At 37.7% G+C, this 20,368-nt stretch overlaps 1 protein-coding gene across 1 annotated transcript in view; it reads right to left on the bottom strand.

Annotated features, from left to right (window-relative positions):
- Positions 1 to 20,368, bottom strand: part of LOC108272407 (alpha-1,6-mannosylglycoprotein 6-beta-N-acetylglucosaminyltransferase B) — a 107,714-nt gene that overhangs the window by 45,651 nt on the left and 41,695 nt on the right. The window contains exons 3-7 of the mRNA XM_053684579.1: positions 17,631 to 17,775; positions 7,211 to 7,320; positions 2,706 to 2,782; positions 1,605 to 1,775; positions 661 to 825 (exon numbers count right to left, since the gene is read on the bottom strand). Of these exons, the coding sequence (XP_053540554.1) occupies positions 661 to 825; positions 1,605 to 1,775; positions 2,706 to 2,782; positions 7,211 to 7,320; positions 17,631 to 17,775 (668 nt within the window). The remainder of the gene's footprint in view (positions 1 to 660; positions 826 to 1,604; positions 1,776 to 2,705; positions 2,783 to 7,210; positions 7,321 to 17,630; positions 17,776 to 20,368) is intronic.

The following is a 20,368-nucleotide window of genomic DNA, read 5'->3' as shown; positions in this document are numbered from 1 at the left end:
TTAAAATATACACCACCAAAATGATAAGGACTAAAACATTCCATTCCGCCCAAGTTGATTATTTTCTTACAATAGCACATTGTTGGTTTATTCCTCTTACACCACAGTAATTTACCAACCACTGCAATTTTTAATGAATTAATGAGATGTTATAGCAGCTATAAAAAGTTCTTCCCTCATTAGCCTCTTTTTTTCTCTCTCTTCAAGTTAATTAAGACAAAAAATATCCATCATGTATCACGTTACTGATACCTCAAACCTCAAAAAGTGTCAACGTAACATTTGTAACATGCTTTGCCTCTGACTGTGAGAAAGCGCTGACACTGGAGACTCCTCCCATAACTGTTAAATAAACATCTCCTTACAGAAAACTTCCTTGTGTCCTTGTGAATGAGTTGTTACTATAGAAACCATTACGTATCAGGAAAAAGTGCATTAACCTGTGATTTGCTGCTGCGCTAAAGTCAGATCTGCCGTTATAGAGAATCAACGCCTTGCGACCAATCACAGTCCAGTTTATAATCTTTCCTGATTTAGAACCTAACAGGCCAACTAACTTCTTTATAATATATCATATGATTAACATATAATATAAAAAATAACTTCGTTATAATTCCTAGAAATTTTGTAAGATGTTGACTTAAACTCCTTCCTTCTCACCTTCTTCTGCTCCCTCCATCGTCTGCGCAACTTCAGGTCGAGTCTCTGTGCGGCTGTAGCCCATTGCGCTGCCAACCTGCGGATCCGTCTCTTCATAAAACTCAGAGACTCTTTCCCTGTTCCGACCTGATCCAATAGAGTGCCGAGATCCGTACGGAAAGCCGCCTGGTGAAGACACACACCCACACACAGAAAGGGAGAGAGAGAGAGAGAGGGAGAGAGAGAGAGAGAGAGAGAGAGAGAGAGAGAGAGAGAGATAAAGTGTAAAAAGTTAATGAGAATGAGAAGGGTCACATATTTTAACTTTTAACAATAATTTAATCACATCCCAGACAATCATTAAGCAATAAAGAGATAAGGACGTAAAACTGTTCTCAGTCACGGTGCAAGCTAATTAAAGTCTTCTTTAATAAACTGTCAATGTGCTCAGGTGTAACGTGTCCCATGTTCTTATTAGTTTATAAGCTTAAGAAAATGGAGAGCACGAGAAAGAGAGAGATCCCTGAGACACCCACAGGCATTCCACTGCTCAAACCATCACAATGAAAAAAAAAAAACGTGTGTGTGTGTGTGTGTGTGTGTGTGTGTGTGTGTTCACTCAGGAAGCTATGATGTTAGCTGGGCTCTCCAGAAACACAATGACCGACTACCTCATTCACACACACACACACACACACACACACACACACACACACACACACACACACTTTTTAAAGAATCATTATCAGCATCTCTGCATATATAATGCTGGAAGGTATGTAAATGCAGGGTTGAGGCTTCTTGTGCATGCCCGCACACAGGCAGGAACTTATTTGTGCAAATATCAGTAGAGATTCAGGCAGCACGAGGAATTAGAGTGAGAAGTCATTTATGCAGAATACACAAAGCACAGCGATGGGGGTGGGTAGGAGATGTGTGTGTGTGTGTGTGTGTGTGTGTCTTACTTGTCTTTTAGCCGAGCTTTTCAGCACTGCAGGTGTTGTGTTGTAGTTCCTCCAGGCCAGAGGGGGGCAGAACCACTCAACCTCACTCAGGTAAATGAGGAAGGAGCAATCCGAGCCATCGACTCCGTAAAATGCATAGCACGGATCCGACGTCCACCGAGCCCTCATCCACTACACCATGAGAAGCAGACGCAAAAGAACAACAAAAAAAAACACATTTGGACAATGATTACGAGTCAGAAATATAATGATCACTATAACGATCAGCTATATGATAAGTAAGGAATAAAACATATGTGTATGTGTCGTGCTGTTAGAGGAAAATAATCTTCCTGAATAGAGTTCCTGTTACAACCCAGAAGTGTTTTCCTATAACAGCATAGCCTGAAGTGTTTTATTCCTCTTATACAACAGCAATTGGCTAACGATTACAGTTTTTCATTTATTAAAGAACGACTCATTGTGCATCTTATCCATTTACAGTTACATTTAATGTTGTGTGAAACAAGTCTTGAAGTTAATAAATGCAGCTTGTCATGTCATAAACTACTCTGTCCTAAAGATGTTAAAGCTTTACATGTTACAAAGCGTTTGACACTGGCGTTTGAGACTCCTTCCACAACTGTTAAATAAACATTTCCTTACTTATTTCATTATGTCTGTCAATTAGTTTTTACTACAGAAAAAAAAAAAAACAACACAGCTACTGATAGAGAAAATGAATCAACACCTTCTGACCAATCAGAATCAAGAATTCAGCCGCACTGTGGTTTAATGTTAAGAAACAGTCATTAAGATGGAGGGAAGTAAGTCTAGAGTTACAAAAAATCTTCAAATTTTTGTCACTGTTTCATAATTTTACATCTCAGTGCCGTACTGTTGTTTTTACACCTGTATTGCACATATATCTCTGTTATAAATACAATTTTTAGTGTTTTTTGCTACAATTAAGGCTTTACTTTCAGTAAACAGACTGATGCTAAATATAAAGCTGTTGAAGAAAAAAAATGCCATTCTTCTTCCAAGGCATTGTGTGTGTGTGTGTGTGTGTGTGTGTGTGTGTGTGTGTGTGTGTGTGTGTGTGTGTGTGTGTGTACTCACATCCACTTTACTAGCACAGTCAGGGTAGTGCAGGTCTCGGGGAACTTCACACTGACTCGCCGTTCCATCTCTCACAACTGCAAAGAGAAACATTACATCATTGTTAAATAAACCACAGCTTTTCTGGCAATTTATCTTCTTAAAGTTTTACACAATTTTAACTGGATATTAACTCGGTTAATACACTTTGTCAATACAACAAAGTGCTATAGTATATAATCACATACTTTTTTTTTTTTTTTACATAAAGCAGTGAAGCATGATGTAACCTCGTCTGATTGGTCAGTCTTTGTTGTAATGGACTTGGGAGTTGGGATTTAAGTGGATTGGATTAGTCTGAGATCTATCAGTGTCTCATTAGCCAAATGGAGGCAGCAGCAGGAGCAGTAAAGATCTTCAGCTTCATCAGCTTCATCAATCTCCAGCGTCTATGATCCGGAGCGGAGGAGTGCAGAGCCGGCTGTTCACCCAGTAGAGCTGTAAATGCTCTAAAGGGACCTCCTACACTACAGCGTATGGTGTATGAAGCTCTGTGGATGTGTCTGTGTCTGTGTGTATGTGTGTGTGTGTGTGTCCTGTTTAATATTCTAAAGACTCATAAGTGCTACAAACTCCTTACTTATTAAATGCTTCTTGTGTCCATGTCATTGTGACATCTTCATGAATGAAGCATTTAGTGCAATTACTATGCATCAAATTCCTTCTTGTAAAGTCTGTCCACTCGGTAGTTGTCTTGGAACACTTCCAGGGACTTTAAGCAACAATGGTTGTATGTATGGCTACAGTATGAGCACAGATATCCTCACATCTAACCAAGAATATCAACTTTTGTAACATTGCCAATTTTCCAAATGTCACAGCTGCCGCAGTCGATCACAAAAAGAAGTAATTACACACTTTACACGACATTATTGAGCACACAGCATTCTTTTTACTAAAGTAAAGCAAATTGGGAATCTCACAGCAAATCAGTGATATTAACGCTCTCTACACTTGTTCAGACACGAGCATCTGAAATGAATAAGGGTCTCGTTTATCAAGAGATTTATACTACAACGTTGTTCAACCCTTGATTAATTCTCTAGAACAGCAGCTCTGACAGTAGTGAAGATTTATATTAATGCATTACATTTATGTTTTTCTATGGTAACAGATCACGATCTACATAACTAATTTTCAAAAAAATCACTGACGTGGTGAATTTTTCTATAAGAAGACAATTATTCAACCTTTATGGAAGGAGGCTCCAGAGTCAGAGCTTTGTAACAGAGGTAAAGATTATGAACGAAGTTTAAGCCTTGCAATTTCACTGTAACTTGGCAAGATACATTTTTTATGTCTTATTAACTTCATGAGAGAATAAAGAGAGGCTGGTGAGGGAACAACTGTTCATAGCTGCAATAACGTACGTGAGAACAGGAATTGATTAGTTTTGCGGTCGTTCCACAACATTAAATGTAACCTTAATGGAATAAAAAGTATGACATGTCGGTCTTTAAAAAAAAAAAAAAAAACATGTAAAAAGTCATTGTTGGCAAATCGCTATGGATTATTTTCCTGATACATCACAAGACGTGGCGTTTAATTCAATACTTATTGCTTGCTAAATGAACTTGCACTTCCTCTTTACCCCTGAGCATTTTGATAGCTATTGATTTCTATACTTCAGCACGTCTCAAACTCTTGCAGCTATGTCTTCAATTCTTATATGCCTGATTTCATTCTGTACAGGCAAGAATAGACTTTCCAGGAAGTTAGTTCCTGGTACATTGTCAGAATTAAAGTTAATACAGAAGCACATTTTTGTTCCCAATGGTCAAGTAATTGAATGTAATGGAGGTTAGGATGGAAGAAAGTGCAGGTAAGAGTTTTATTAAAGAGTGGCAGGCAGACAAATCAAAAACATGAGACAATAGTCTGGTAAAAAACAGGAAATAGGTCAGGCGATCGGCAAACGGGCATAAACAAGACAAAACAAGAATCGAGAACGAGGGCGAGAACAAGATCAAAACTAGGACACAAAACACGATGACCAATGGCTTGGTAAACGGAAACTCACGTAATACTTAGCAAAGAGTGAATGCATTGAAAGTCCTTTTAAACTGTGGTTGTAATTGTGCTGTGAATTGGACGCAAGTGTGTGTGATTAGAATGAAGGTGACTGTTCTGGGAATTGCGGTCCATGGTTGCCATGTTTGTAGGCTGCAGTGCAGGATGGGAAATGTAGTAACTGGTTTGCTGTGTCATATCATAATATGACACCGATGGCACGAACATTAGTATAAAAGTTCCACTTAGAATACTACAATGTTCCTTAAGGCTCAGCAATGTATCATAAACAAGTTTTAAAGGTACGCTTTATCCTCAAGGTCCTTTATGTAAAATGTAAAAATCCTTGAAGGTATAGTTGCAAACTGTATATCTAGAAATTAAAATGTTAGAAAGACATTTTGCTAAAAATGTAGTTCTTGAATATTTGTGAATAGTTACTCCTATGTTATCTTGCCTTCAGTAAATGTCATGGCTTATATATATATATATATATATATATATATATATATATATACACAACTCATACTCAAGCCTACAGACATCTGAGTGTTATTTACATTCACTGACAGAGCTGGGGGATTTTTATAGTCCGATTAGGTCTGGATGGTGGACGTTGCCTAAATCAATAGCATCTGAGGGAGCAATAAAATGCAAATGTGAATTAAAAGTGGGCTTTAAATCTGTCCTGTGTGAGTGAATACTAAATACACTCCGTCTAATTCAGCTTTACTGCTGACCGTCTCTCGTCTATGTCCGACTTCTGAGAATTTCCCAACCAACAAATCTGACGTTATACAGTATGTCACATCTAACCGCTCTGCATTTCCTTAAAGCAGAAAACCAATAATCCGTCAGTGTGAACTAGCCTGACCAATATGTCCATAATATTGAGAACGTTTTTTAATATAACATTCCATCCTGAGATTTTTTTTTTTAATCACAATCTAGACAAACTCAACACCTGTTTTCCCTCAATTAATGGTCAACACAACATGCAAATGTGACCATTTTGTGACTTTTCGGGATCTACATGCAAAGATCCCTTCCTTTTTGACGTACAGTGGGTGATGCTAGTCTTGAAAGCTATGCTGATATTGTTTTTTTTTTACCTCCTACAGTTAGATTCTAGGGTTCTTAGCTTTGTAAAGGGTTTCAACCTGGAAACTGTGTCTAAAAGGAAACTTACATAGAACCATAATTTAAAAGTCCCATTAGAAAAAAACAAGCATTTTGTTAAAAGTGTAGCTTTTTATCAAACTGAGTTAAAACTAACTTATTTTGAGAGAAAGCTAATCTAATGAGTGCAGGTTAATCTAGCAGATAACCTAGAAAATGAAACAGTGAGTAAAAACTGTTAAACAGTATATTTAAAAGTTCTTTTAGAAAAACAAGCACTTTGCTAAGAGTGTAGGTTTTCCAAAAACAACATTTCTATATAGTTTCTTTGAGTCTAAATGATATAGTGAGTGAAAGCTAAACTACTGAATGAAAGATAAGCTAGCTAAATCCAGTGAGTGAAAGCTAACCTAGCAAATAAAAGCTAATCTAGCCAGTGAAATATAACTGATCTAGTGTTATCTAATCTAGTCATTGAAAGCTAACATAACTAGTGAAAGCTATTCTAGTAAGTGATAGCTTACTTAATGAGGGAAAGCGAACTTTATGAAGGAGAGTTATGAAAGCTAAAGTCGCCCAGTAAACCACTTGGAAAACTACACCTACATTATCTAGAAATTCAAAATGGTTAATGTATTTGATGTATGTACATGTATTTTCAAAAATATATCATTACATTTGTGGACGCTGTTTTTTTTTTAATGAAAAAAAACAGAAGGAGCATTTGCTGTTTATTTTATCTCAAGAAAACAATTAAGAGAAGTTGCCCAGATAAGAGGACAAAGCAATAATAATCACAATGCAGGTCTGTTTTATGCCATTTTTCTCAACAACAAAAAAAACTTCTCATTATCTGGGATTGTGGAAATGAGGACATATCAAGCAAGCATTTACATGTCAATTTATTAGTGATGTTACATTTCTTCAGGCAGGGATATTTGTGTGTGTGTGTGTGTGTGTGTGTGTGTGCGCGTGTGCGTGTGTAGCTGCAATAATTTAATCATGATCACCATGGCAAGACCCATGGCACACCATGACAGAACAAGCCCTAGAAAAATGAGAAGCTGGCCATCTATCACCCAGATCTTGTGTTCGTGTGTGCTCATAATTACCCAGGACTTACAAAAATTGCCATTTTCATGTTTATTTCCACAAAATAAAAGAGTATAAATATTTATAGTATTAATTAATTACAGTAATCATTAGGTACATTAATGGAAGGTCCTCATGAAGATAGAAAAACTAACATGTGTTTTACAATTATGATTAGTTGTCCTATGTGTGTGTGTGTGTGTGTGTGTGTGTGTGTGTGTGTGTGTGTGCAGGCAGAAAATCACCTCTTGATGCTGCCATGCTGCTCTGAAGAATTTGCTCCACTCGCACTGCCATGTTTGACACGTTTTGGGCGATGGCCTGAATTCTCTCCACCAGTCCTGCTGGCTGAATCCTATCACACACATACACACACACACACACACACACACACACACACACACACACACACACACACACACACACACACACAAATCTATTTTAAAACAATTAATAACACATTTTCAGTCATTCTGAGAGTAATTCTATGATCAAATATGGTTCTGTGTTTTCTAGAAGATTCTACATGAATGGTTAAGTTCTGAGGTAAAAATAAATAAATAAATAAATAAATAATAAATCATGGCAATAAATTCAACCTAAATCTGGATTTAATCTCTAAACCTAAATATTGTGACAAAGAATTGACATTTATGTCAATATAATGTTCCTGTTTGAGTTGATACTAATTAATTACAGTTAGATTTTACGCACACAAAGCATTTTCTTAGTAATTAGTAATTAAACATCATATTGATGTTCCTGATCATTCTGTGTTATTTTCACTCTGTCGTTAGTTGTCCATAAAACAAACTTAAATATGTGATAGCTAGCCTGTTCTTAGCGTCTATGTTCCCTGGTTGCCTAGCAACAGTGCTCTCTCAGCTTTTACTATTTGGTGAGTGATGTGCGTGTCATGTTGTGTTTTTGCCTTTCCATGTCAAAAGCACCAATTTTATGAGTTCCATTTGAATGCACTATATGATCATCTCTGTCTTCTTCCCCCTCAGCGTCTCTCTGAATCTATAAGGAAGTGTTAACAGGCACTATGCTCTAATTGCGAGGCACTTGGATGGAGCGTGAAATAGAAAAATCCTGAAGCCCGTCAATACTATTTAGTCTCAGAGCTAAGAGCGTTTCCCTACACATTACGGCTGGTGAAGATACAGAGCCAAGGGAACGAAGTCGGGTCGTTAAAAGCAGGAGAGACAACACTAACACACACATGCGCACCGAAGGGGCCCATTGAACGCACTGTGTGTGAAAGGGTAATAGATGTAATAAACAGTGAGCAGATGAGAACAGGCTGAATGTAGCAGCAGTTACATCAGCAACAGCTAAACACTTGATCTTTTCAGCTCACATTTTTCATGAAAAGATGAAAAATGTTTAGCCATGAACAACAATCCAAAGTATTAAAGATACAGTAGGCCAGTGGCGTATCTCCCTGCAGCTCTCGTCTGGAGACGAGCAGGGTTTAGCTAGGCCAGTACCTGGATGGGAGACCTCCTGAGGAAAGCTAAGGTTGCTGCTGGAAGTGGTATTAGGGAGGCCAGCAGGGGGCACTCACCCTGTGGTCTGTGTGGGGTCTAAAATGGCCCAGTATAGTGATGGGGACACTACACTGTAAAAACAGCACCATCTGTCGGATGAGATGTTAAACTGAGGTCCTGACTCTCTGTGGTCATTAAAAATCTCAGGACACTTATCGTAAAACAGTAGGGGTATAATGCTGGTGTCCTGGCGAAATTCCCCCATTGGCCCTTTTCTATCATGGCCCCTTAATAATCTCCATCTCTGAATTGGCTACATCACTCTCTACTCTCCATTAATTGTTGGTGTGTGGTGGGCGTTCTGGCACACTATGGCTACCGTCACATCATCCAGGTGGATGCTACACACTGGTGATGGTTGAGGAGACCCCCCCCCCTCCCCCGAATATAAAGCGCTCTGAGTGTGCTATACAAATAACTAGCTAAATAAATAAAGCCACTGAGTTTTTAATTAGCTTTGGCACAATACAGTATAACGTGCCTCCTGCACTAGGACTGACACAGACATTGGCCACACCTCCTTCACTGGGACTGACACACACATTGGCCACACCTCCTTCACTGGGACTGACACACACATTGGCCACACCTCCTTCACTGGGACTGACACACACATTGGCCACACCTCTTTCACTGGGACTGACACACACTTTGGCCACACCTCCTTCACAGGGACTAACACACACATACTGTCCACAACTCCTTCACTGGGACTGACATACACATTGGCCATGCTTCCTTCACTGGGACTGACACACACATTGGCCACACCTCCTTCACTAGGACTGACACACACTTTGGCCATACCTCCTTCACAGGGACTGACAGGTTCAGAGGCTACACCTTTTTCACTGAGACTAACAGGTTCAGAGGCCATTTCACCTTCCCTGGGCCTGACAGACACAGAGACCACATTTCTTTTACTGGGACTGGCAGCTATAGAAGCCACGCCTCCATCACTAACACTGAATAAAGAGAGGCCACTCCTCTTTCACTGGGAATGACAGGTACTAAAAAATGGTCAAGCCATTGAAACTGACACACACACATGCCACACCTCGTTCACTGAGACTGACACACACACAGAGGCCACACCTCCTTCGTGGGACTGACAAATTCAGAAGCCATACATCCCTTGGGACTGAGAGAATCAGAGGCCATGCCTCCTTCACTAAGACTAATCAATTCCGAGGCCGTATCTCATTTACTTTGAAAAAACAGAGGCCACACCTACTTCATTGGAACTGACATAATTGTCACATCTTCTTCATTACGACTGATAAATACCCAGGCTCCACCTCCTTTATTCTGAGTGATAAATTCAGAGGCCACGCCGCTTTCACTAGGACTGGCACACAACAGAGACCACACCTCCTTCACTGGGGCTGACACACAGTGGCCACACCTCCTTCTCTGAGATTGACTGACAGTAAATTAGAAGCCATCTGGAGTGTAATGTTATGAGTATATAATGATTAAGTCAAAGGGGCGGAGTTAGCGCTCAGATTTTTTAATCATATCTTCATTCACATGGCATCCAATAAAGTCGATCTTTCTCATTAGCATGCCTTCTGCTCAGCGGTGTGTGCTCACTCTAATGGCCAGGAGATTATCAGAAGCACGCTAGCTGTGATCGATCACCCTGAGAGGCCGAGACGCTGACGTGGGACTTTCTGAGACGTGAACACACTTGACAAGGCATTTTACACGCATTACTGATGAGTTCTGGGCCTGACTCGTACAGGTACAACATCATCACTGTCGCCGCCGCAGTGTTTAATCCTGATTGGTCAGAAGGTGTTGATTAATTGTCTGTAAAAGCAGCTCTGACAGTTGCGCATGTTTATATAACGTTCTAATATGTTATCGTTTCTATAGTAACAGCTGATTTGCAGGGACGTCTACAGCAGAATCTCCACATAAACACATTAAAAACATGTTTAATCATTTATATGGTAAAGTTTTCTGTAAGAAGATTTTTTTTTAACATTTACGGAAGGAGTCTCCAGTGTCAGCGCTTTATACCAGTTTATGCTTTGCGGTTTCTCAGTAATATGAAAAGCTGTGGGTTTTTCTTGTTCTCTTATTAATGTTAAGAGAGAGCAATAAAAGAAGCTGGTGAGGGAACAAATGTTTATAACTGCTATAATGTAAGAGAGAACTAACTTTAAGATAGAAGTAACATTAAATATAACAATAAATGGATAAAAAGTGCAATGTCTCATTCTTTAAAGAAAACCAATGCTGTGGCATTTATGAGGGAATAAATGCTTTTATTAATTCTGCGATTGGAAAATAATCAGGTTCAGGGTGGTAACAGTAACTCTGCTTCATCACACCACCCCATTATTGATTAATTTCCTATAACAGCGCAACATGGAGCAGTTTATTCTTTATGTACATTATATTAAAACTCAAGAGATATACATTTTTTCTTTAGTTTAATGCATGAATAGAAAAAGAAGAAATCCCAGAAGCTAATCAGTTTGATTTAGTGTTTTATTGCATCATTATCACAACTAATATGCATAAATTTAAAAGTGGCTCGTTGTTACTGAACTCATGTTACAGAAGGGAATGAAATATCACATGTCAAATTTGTTCATACTTTTGCGTTCATAGATATCAGTTCAGACCATCACTTTTTGAGAAAAATAATTGGACAAAAATATTGTTGGTTTTTCAAGCTTTTTAAAAACTTTTCAAGTTGTTTTTTATTATTATTATTATATATGTTAGTAGATCAGACTGCAGCCAGCCGTACGTACGTTGTCAGGTCACTTAATCTAAACGACATGCTAATCACTATTCACTAAGAAATGGTTTCTGCTAGCTTTTATGCACAATTAGCCCATCCTCACTGCTCCTTATCTGAGCATGGTAACAGCGAGTCCTCCTCTGGAGCGTACAGGACGTCCATTGCAGGTTTTATAATGTAATTATGTAGCACTTTTACAGCCCGCATAATCCTTTAATAATGCACATAACCACCTGATTCATAGCACCAACATAAAAATTCAACCCCTGTCACCTGTACTCAGCAACGTTCTGCCTCATTGACCCATTGTGTTCAGATTTTATACCAATATCATTGTAAAACTTATATATAGAAGACTATAATGGTAGCCATTCAGGTGTAGTATTATTTTAGCCATTTCAGGGCATTTTAGCTGCAGAATAACATTACTAAGTCATGTGCTATTATGCACAGATCTCTGTACGTGTAATATGCAAAAACAGCAGTTTTTGATTAGGTTTGAAACGAGCTACACCATAAAAAATGCTAATTTCTCATCAGCTTTTTCGTAGCTAACAAATAGAAATTAGCACACATCTAAGAAAAATAAATCTGAATGACCAAATCAGGACTAAATTAGTATGTATACAGTGTGTGAGTGCATGTGTGTGTGTGTGTGTGTGTTTTGGGGGATGGCCTGCTCAGCAGTGTGTTTAGCGTTGTTAGCAGTGATTGATCGACCCGAGACGAAGAGAAGCTGACTTCAGACTTTCTTACAGTAAAGACGCAGAGTGAACGCGCTCCTCTCGGTGAAATTGACTAAGCTGTTACAGATATTATTGAAGTGTTTAGGGCAAGATGGGAAAGTCAGACCACAGCCAAGCCTCGATATGCTTCTGACACACACACACACACACACACACAGACACACAGAGAAAACCTCAAGGCTTAAACGATTACAGATAATGAGTTGTAAGTCAGTGAAAAGGTTACGAGTGAAAAACAATGTCCTCTGCACCACAGCGCTGTTGAATTCTGGATTCTGATTGGTCAGAAAATGTCTGAGGATTAATTCTCTATAACAGCAGCTCTGACATTAGAGCAGCTGCAAATCACATGTTTATACTAACACCCTCGTTCTATTACAATATCATTTCTATAGTAACAGCTCATTCACAGGAACTTGCGAACGTCAATTAAAAAACGCTGATAAGTTGAAGTTGGAAGTTGATAAGGTGAAGTTTTCTGTAAGAGGAATAATGTTTATTTAACATTTATGGAAGGACTCTCAACGGTGACAGTCAAGGGGTAAAGCAGTAACCTTTCCGACATCTTAATGACATTGTTTTGTTTCTTGGCAATACGACAAGCTGCAAATTTTTTCGTTTTTGTTATTAAATGTAAAAAAAGAAAAAAACAGGCTGGTAAGAGGTGGACTGTTTATAGCTGCTCTAACTTATAATTCGTCATTAGTTTTGTAGACGTTCTAAGACATTAAATGTAACAACAAATATATCAAAATTGATCTGAAAAAGATCTGCCGTTCTTTAATACATTTTAAAAAGCTGTAATCAGTAAATCGCTGTGGTATAAGAGGAATAAAACACTAGCTGTTATTATAAAAGAATAAACTTCAGGGTGACAAGAGTAGCTGCGATTCATCACACCATCCTGTCTTTCATTATTTTAATAGAACAGCACCACACTGAGGGTTTTATTCCTTACTAAAAAAGGAACTCTTCAGAAAAAAATTGTAGGAAAAATTAGTTTTCAGTCATATCCTTTCTGCCTTCTAAACGTCATCGGTACTGCCTCTGTACTATATTAGATACTTCAATAAGAATGAGGTTAAAGCTTCTCATCATAACCCACAAAACCCTTTTAGCAAAAGCACTGAGGCGTGTAATTCCTCTTAATGTCTGATCTTTAAGGAAGCAGTTAACTGTCACTCTTCACTGACCGATAATTCACTGGCAAGCTAACAACAGTGTCAGTGCACTACAGCAGCACAATTTACTTTATCAGATACAGGGTAGGTATTATAGTTATCATTCAGAAATATTACTGTTTCATATTACTTAGATCTTCTGTTCTTTCTTCTGTTTGGGTTTACATGAACAGAAGAAAGGGGACAAAAATAAGCATTTCTCCTGACCTGAAGTGAAGCGAGTGTTCAGTCACACCTCACTTAGCAGGAAAACCAGATAAAACAACAGAGAGAGAGAGAGAGAGAGAGAGAGAGAGAGAGAGAGAGAGAGAGAGAGAGAGAGAGATGGAAATAGATTTAAAAAGAGTTAAAGCTGTAGATATAAGTACTGACAGGAGAAAAAAAAAAGAAAATGTAGAACAGAGAAAGAGATAGCAAGGTGAAGAGGTATACGGCGGTAAAGAGAGTAAAGAGAGAGAGAGAGAGAGAGTAAACTCCTGAAGCGTCTCTCGCCTTGATGCTGTCTCTGTAGTGGAGGAGGAAAGCTACCTCTCTCTCTCTCTTACTCTCTCTCTGTATTCCCCCTCTCTTATCTCTCTCATCCCTCTCCTCTCTCTAAAACACGTGGTCTGTTATCCTACACCTGTCCCGAGGGCGGATCATCTGGAACATCAGAACCCATTCCACCGTAACACAAACAGCGTGTCGGCTCAGATGATCATCACGACCCCTGCGTCTCGCTCACTCGCGCTATTCTGCTTATTTTCACACCACACGAGTGCTGCGATACACAGGACAATATCAACCCCATCTCACACAAAGAGGAATTTAAATAGATTTAAATATATAAATTAAGAAAGGAACATGTATATCTTTGCTTTAATACTGTTTATTAATACTGTGTAACTATTACTGATTATTACTGTTAATACCATTAATTACTGTTTATTACAGATTAATACTGTTTATTACTGTTTAATACTGTTTATACTGCTTATTACCATTTATTACTGTTTAATACTGTTTATTACTGTTTATTACCGTTTAATAGTGTTTCACTGTTTCTTACTGTTTATTACCGTTTATTACAGTTTACTACTGTTTATTTCTGTTTATTACCGTTTACTACTGTTTAATACTGTTTATTACGTTTAATACTGTTTATACTGCTTATTACCATTTATTACTGTTTAATACTGTTTATTACTCTTTATTACCGTTTAATAGTGTTTCACTGTTTCTTACTGTTTATTACTGTTTATTACTGTTTAATACTGCTTATTACTGTTTATTACTGTTTATTACAGTTAACTACTGTTTATTTCTGTTTATTACCATTTACTACTGTTTATTACGTTTAATACTGTTTAATACTTCTTATTACTGTTTACTACTGTTTATTACGTTAATACTGTTTAATACTTCTTATTACCGTTTAATACTGCTTATTACCATTTATTACCGTTTAATACTGTTTATTACTGTTTATTACTGTTTAATACTGTTTAATACTGCTTATTACTGTTTATTATGGCTTATTACCATTTAATACTGTTTAATACTGTTTATTACTGTTTATTACTGTTTATTAATGTTTATTACTGTTTAATACTGCTTAATACTGCTTATTACTGTTTATTGCTGTTTATTAACGTTTATTACCATTTAATACTGTTTAATACGGCTTATTACTGTTTATTACCTTTTAATACTGTTCAATACTGCATATTACTCTTTATTACAGTTTATTACCTTTTAATACTGTTTAATATGCGTATTACTCTTTATTACAGTTTAATACTGTTTGTTACAGTTTATTACTGTTTAATACTGTTTAATACTGCTTATTACAGTTTATTACCAATTAATACTGTTTATTACCATTTACTACTGTTTATTATTGTTTAATACTGTGTGTTACCAGTTAATACTGTTTATTACTCTTTATTACCATTTATTACTGTTTATTACTGTTTAATACAGTCTAATATTGTCTCGTGACGTTTAATACTGTGTGGTACTGTCTATCACAGTTTATTACTTTTTGCTACTGTTTATTACTCTTTATTACTGTTAAACACTGTGTAGTACTGTTTTTCAGTTTATTACTGTTAATAACTGTGCAGTACTGTTTACTGCGGTCTTTTACTGTTTAGTACTGTTTAATACTGTCTACTTATGTTTAATACTTTGTAAAACTGTTTACTGCAGTTTATGTGTATTAATGCACTATTTTAACTGTTATTTAGTTCAACTGTTGTGTAAAATTCAAGCATTTGTAGTTGCCTACTAGGCTTACAGATGTGCTTTTCCAGTATTTATGATAGTTTCCCTACTTTGTGCTTGTTGCTAAAATAACACTGAAAATTCCACAGCCACGCTACCAGAAATGAGAGTTTTTAGAATTATTGTTCTGTCAGTGACCAGATCCCATAATTACAGTTAATCACAAACTTTTAACCATTAACTGTTTTAACAATTTTGAGATCAGGCCTGTAGCAAAAACAATACAGCACTGAAATAAGGCAGCACTAATGGGACAAAAATGAAGTCTTTCATTCTTAAGGTTTTCATGCTTTTGTTTCAAGCATCACAGCTTCCTTGTTGTTTGAGAGATATGCTTTTTTTCTTGTGAAAACAGAGAAGCTCTTCTTGTCACAAATCCCTCAATGAAAAACAAATTGAAGCAGGCTTTGTTTTGTGATTATCTTTTTAGGAGATAAAGGTGCTGCATGACGGGGATGGATTTATTTTTGAAAATTAGAGCTATATGGTGCTAATACCAGAGCATGGAAGTTTCATATGTTCCCTGATTCTCTGCTCTACCACTCTTCCACTTTTCACCTTTCTCTCTTGTTCCTTCAATTTCTTCTCCTGATGAATTCTCTTTATCGCTGCAGGACTGAGTGATCGCACAACAAGAGATTGACCGCGTTGCCGCTAGCACAGTGTGAAACTCACTGACACAAATGTGAAATGAGAAAACAGCCAACAGTGGAAATTAGCAAATCAAGCGCCTTGTCATATTCGCCAGCCGTAGAAAAAAAAAAAGATTGATTATATCACCGGGGTGGAAATATTCTCTGAAGCGAAAATACTTGCTCATGTGCCAGACTATCAGGATTCATAACAATAATTATATTATAGCTAAGAAGCAGAATGGTGAGTCCTGTCCAAACATCTGAACTCATTAGAATTCAATACTTTTTACTCACATCAGATTACTGTCCACTAGAAAAGTAAAATTCGTAAACAAACTTGGCGTAACAACCCACTAAAGACCCTTTGCAACACTAAATACTAAAGAAAATTTTAAGTAGAAAAGGTTAAAACATTATATATAAAACAGAATAAAATAAATAAAACAGAATATTTAACTCTGCGGTATTTGTGCAGTAGTGGGTAAATAGCTGTGGGGGTATATATGGTTGTGGATTTATTTAGTGGTTGAGGGGTGTGGAGTTTTGTGGTTATAGGAGTATTTCATTATGAGGTTTGTGCAGTTGAGGGGTATTTTGTAATGAGGTTTTTTGCAGTTGAGGGGGTATTTAGTTATAGGGTAATTGCAGTTGAGGGGATATTTAGTTGTGTTTTTTCTGGTTGAGGGGTATTTAGGTATGTGCAGTTTAGCGGTTGTGGGGTTATTTAGATGTGATTTTTGTGGTTGTGCTGGGAATTGGCTGTGAGGGGTATCTGTGGATGAGGGTTTTTTGTTTGGGGGGGGCTATTTGTAGTTGTGTTTCTGGGGTATTCCGTTTGAGGTGTATTGGTGGCTCAGGGTGCATGTAGTTATTGGGTATTTGTAGTTGAGGGGGTGCTAATGGTTGAGTGGGTTTGGAGGATATTTGTTTTTGAGGGGTATTCCGTTTTGGGGTATTTGTAGTTAAAGGTATTTTTTTCTTTGTTTTTTTGGTTGAGCAGGTTCTCTAAGGATAATTAAGGGTTCTTAGCTCCCAAAAAGAGTTCTACTTAGAAATCCTTTTGATTGGAAAACACTTTAGAACCTTTAAGGGTTCCACCAAAGGGACCTGTAATAACCTATCATAACCCGTAAAAACCTGTAATAGCCTGTAATAATCCCTAATAACCCGTAAAAACCTATAATCACCTGTAATAACCTGTAATAACCTATAATAGACTGTAATAATCCCTAATAACCCGTAATAACGTTTAATAACCTGTAATAACCTGTGATAACTTGTAACAGCCTGTAATAATCCCTAATAACCTGTAATAAAATGCAATAACATGTAGTAACCTATAATAACCCATAATAACCTGGAACAACTTATAATAAACCGTAAAGCCTGTTATAACCCCAAATAACCTGAAATAAACTATACTAACCCGTAATAACATGCCGTAACCAGTGCTAACCTGTAATAACCTGTAATAGCCCTATTCAGAATGAAGATGAGTGTTTTATTTTTATTTTCTTTGTGTTTTACCTGCTAATGGCTGAGCTGAGCTCCTCCAGACGCCGTGAGTCATTAGCGTTCTCCAGTCTTGACAGAGTGTCCATCCTTTTCATGATGATCTCCAACATGTCGCTGATTTTCCTCAGGACACCTCGTGATTCCACCCCTCCAAACACTACACACATACACACACACACACACACACACACAGAGCTGTAAACACAGTTTTATGTGAAATTAATAATTGTTAAATTAAAAGTGTATTTAGTTTTACATCTATTTATTATTAGACTATGTTAAAGTTATATAAATATAAGTTTTAAACCTGCATACTATTTTGGTGTTAACGAAATCACACAATGTTGTGTTCAGTTGTATTGTGTTCTTTTTTTTAACTCACTTTAATAACTGCTCATTACTAATATAACCACATGTACATATATATTAACACTGCGCTGAAGTTGAGCTTGTTTACCCATTTTTCCCCCACTTATCCATTATTTGTTTAACACACAAGCTCGAAAAGGTCAGTTTGCTTGCTTTGTGTGCATTTAGCTAACCGCTAATGTGTGTGTTTCACTCACATAATGCGCTGTTCTGTAGCTTTGGCCTAATTACCTCCCTCTGTGCTCATTAAAGCTGCTGAAAGCAAGCTGAAATAAAACTGATTTATATGTTGCTGTTTAATTAAGATATGAAATTACATAACGGTCAAGTCTGGGTTTACTCACATGCACGCTGACTGACCTATAAACAGTCTGAGGATTTCGAGTATTTATTGCGAAATATTGGGCAAAAATCTGCTGCTTTAACATAAGAGCATGAACTTGTTTTAAAGCATTCCATAACATTAAATGCAACTATAAATTGATTTTAGTATACTGTGTTGTACTTCAATAAATGAAAAATGTAAATGTTGACAAATTGCTGTTGTGAAAGAGAAATAAAACACTTCTGGATTTGTTGTTATAGGAAAATAATTAACATGTGTTGGAACAGCAATTCCATTTCATCAGTGAGTATTTTATTTGGTTTGTTTTGGTGTGTTTTAGTGTGTATCAGTATGGATTAGTGTATAATACTGTGTGCTGGTGTGTATCTTTGTGTGTTGGTGTGTATAGGTATGTGTTGTTGTGTGTTGGTGTCTATAGATGTTTGTTGTTGGGTGCTGGTGTGTATAGGTGTGTGTCAGTGTGTATAGGTGTGTGTTGTGGTGTAATATTGTGTGTTAGTGTGTATGGATGTGTGTTGATGTGTGTTGGTGTGTATAGGTGTGTGTTGCGGTGGAATAGTGTGTATGGATGTGTGTTGGTGTGTATAGGTGTATATTGCGGTGGAATACTGTGTGTTAGTGTGTATGGATGTGTGTTGGTGTGTATAGCTGTGTGTTGGGGTGGAATACTGTGTGTTAGTGTGTATGGATGTGTGTTGGTGTGTATAGCTGTGTGTTGGGGTGGAATACTGTGTGTTAGTGTGTATGGATGTGTGTTGGTGTGTATAGGTGTGTGTTGGGGTGGAATACTGTGTGTTAGTGTGTATGGATGTGTGTTGGTGTGTGTTGGGGTGGAATACTGTGTGTTAGTGTGTATGGATGTGTGTTGGTGTGTATAACTGTGTGTTGGGGTGGAATACTGTGTGTTAGTGTGTATGGATGTGTGTTGGTGTGTATAGCTGTGTGTTGGGGTGGAATACTGTGTGTTAGTGTGTATGGATGTGTGTTGGTGTGTATAGGTGTGTGTTGGGGTGGAATACTATGTGTTAGTGTGTATGGATGTGTGTTGGTGTGTATAGGTGTGTGTTGGGGTGGAATACTGTGTGTTAGTGTGTATGGATGTGTGTTGGTGTGTATAGGTGTGTGTTGGGGTGGAATACTATGTGTTAGTGTGTATGGATGTGTGTTGGTGTGTATAGGTGTGTGTTGGGGTGGAATACTATGTGTTAGTGTGTATGGATGTGTGTTGGTGTGTATAGGTGTGTGTTGGGGTGGAATACTGTGTGTTAGTGTGTATGGATGTGTGTTGGTGTGTGTTGGGGTGGAATACTGTGTGTTAGTGTGTATGGATGTGTGTTGATGTGTGTTGGTGTGTGTTGGGGTGGAATACTGTGTGTTAGTGTGTATGGATGCGTGTTGATGTGTGTTGGTGTGTATAGGTGTGTATTGGGGTGGATTAGCAGCTGGTGGATTTTCAGCTTTAACCTTTCTGGTGTAATAGAGTGCAGTGTGAATTGGCTCATAGAGATGGAGGAGAACAAATGATGTTGACGTTCTCGTCCCTCGGCAAGACGGACCCAATTACATGAATCCACGGAGAGGCCAAGGTGATGTTATTGCATTCACCTGCTAAATTAAAGAGGAGGGATGGAGAGAGGGAGAGATAGAGAGAGAGAGAGAGAGAGAGAGAACAAAGCAAGGAGAAAGAGTGGGATGAAGAAGAGGTGGATGAAAAAAGGCAGGGGAAGAGAGAAGGAGAACTGCTATATAGAGTTGAGAAGAGAGAGAGAATGAGAGAGGTCTAGATAGAAAAAAGAAAAGATCAGCCAGGAGAGAGAAAGGAATACAGACAGACCGAAAGACTGAAGAGAGAGAGAGAATGAAAGGGGAAAGAGAAGAGAAGAGGGGAGACAGGGAAGAGATATAACAAGAAATGAAAAGAGAACGAGAGAAAAAGTGTGGTGGAAAGAAAGACAGGAAGACAAAGAAAGAAAGAAACTGAGAGAGATATATAATTGAGGAAAGAAAAGAGAGCAAGTGAAAGAGAGAGAGAGAG

The sequence above is a fragment of the Ictalurus punctatus genome, chromosome 12 (genome assembly GCF_001660625.3).
Source record: "Ictalurus punctatus breed USDA103 chromosome 12, Coco_2.0, whole genome shotgun sequence".
NCBI classification, from domain to species: Eukaryota; Metazoa; Chordata; class Actinopteri; order Siluriformes; family Ictaluridae; genus Ictalurus; species Ictalurus punctatus.
This window is presented reverse-complemented; position numbering and strand designations above follow the sequence as displayed.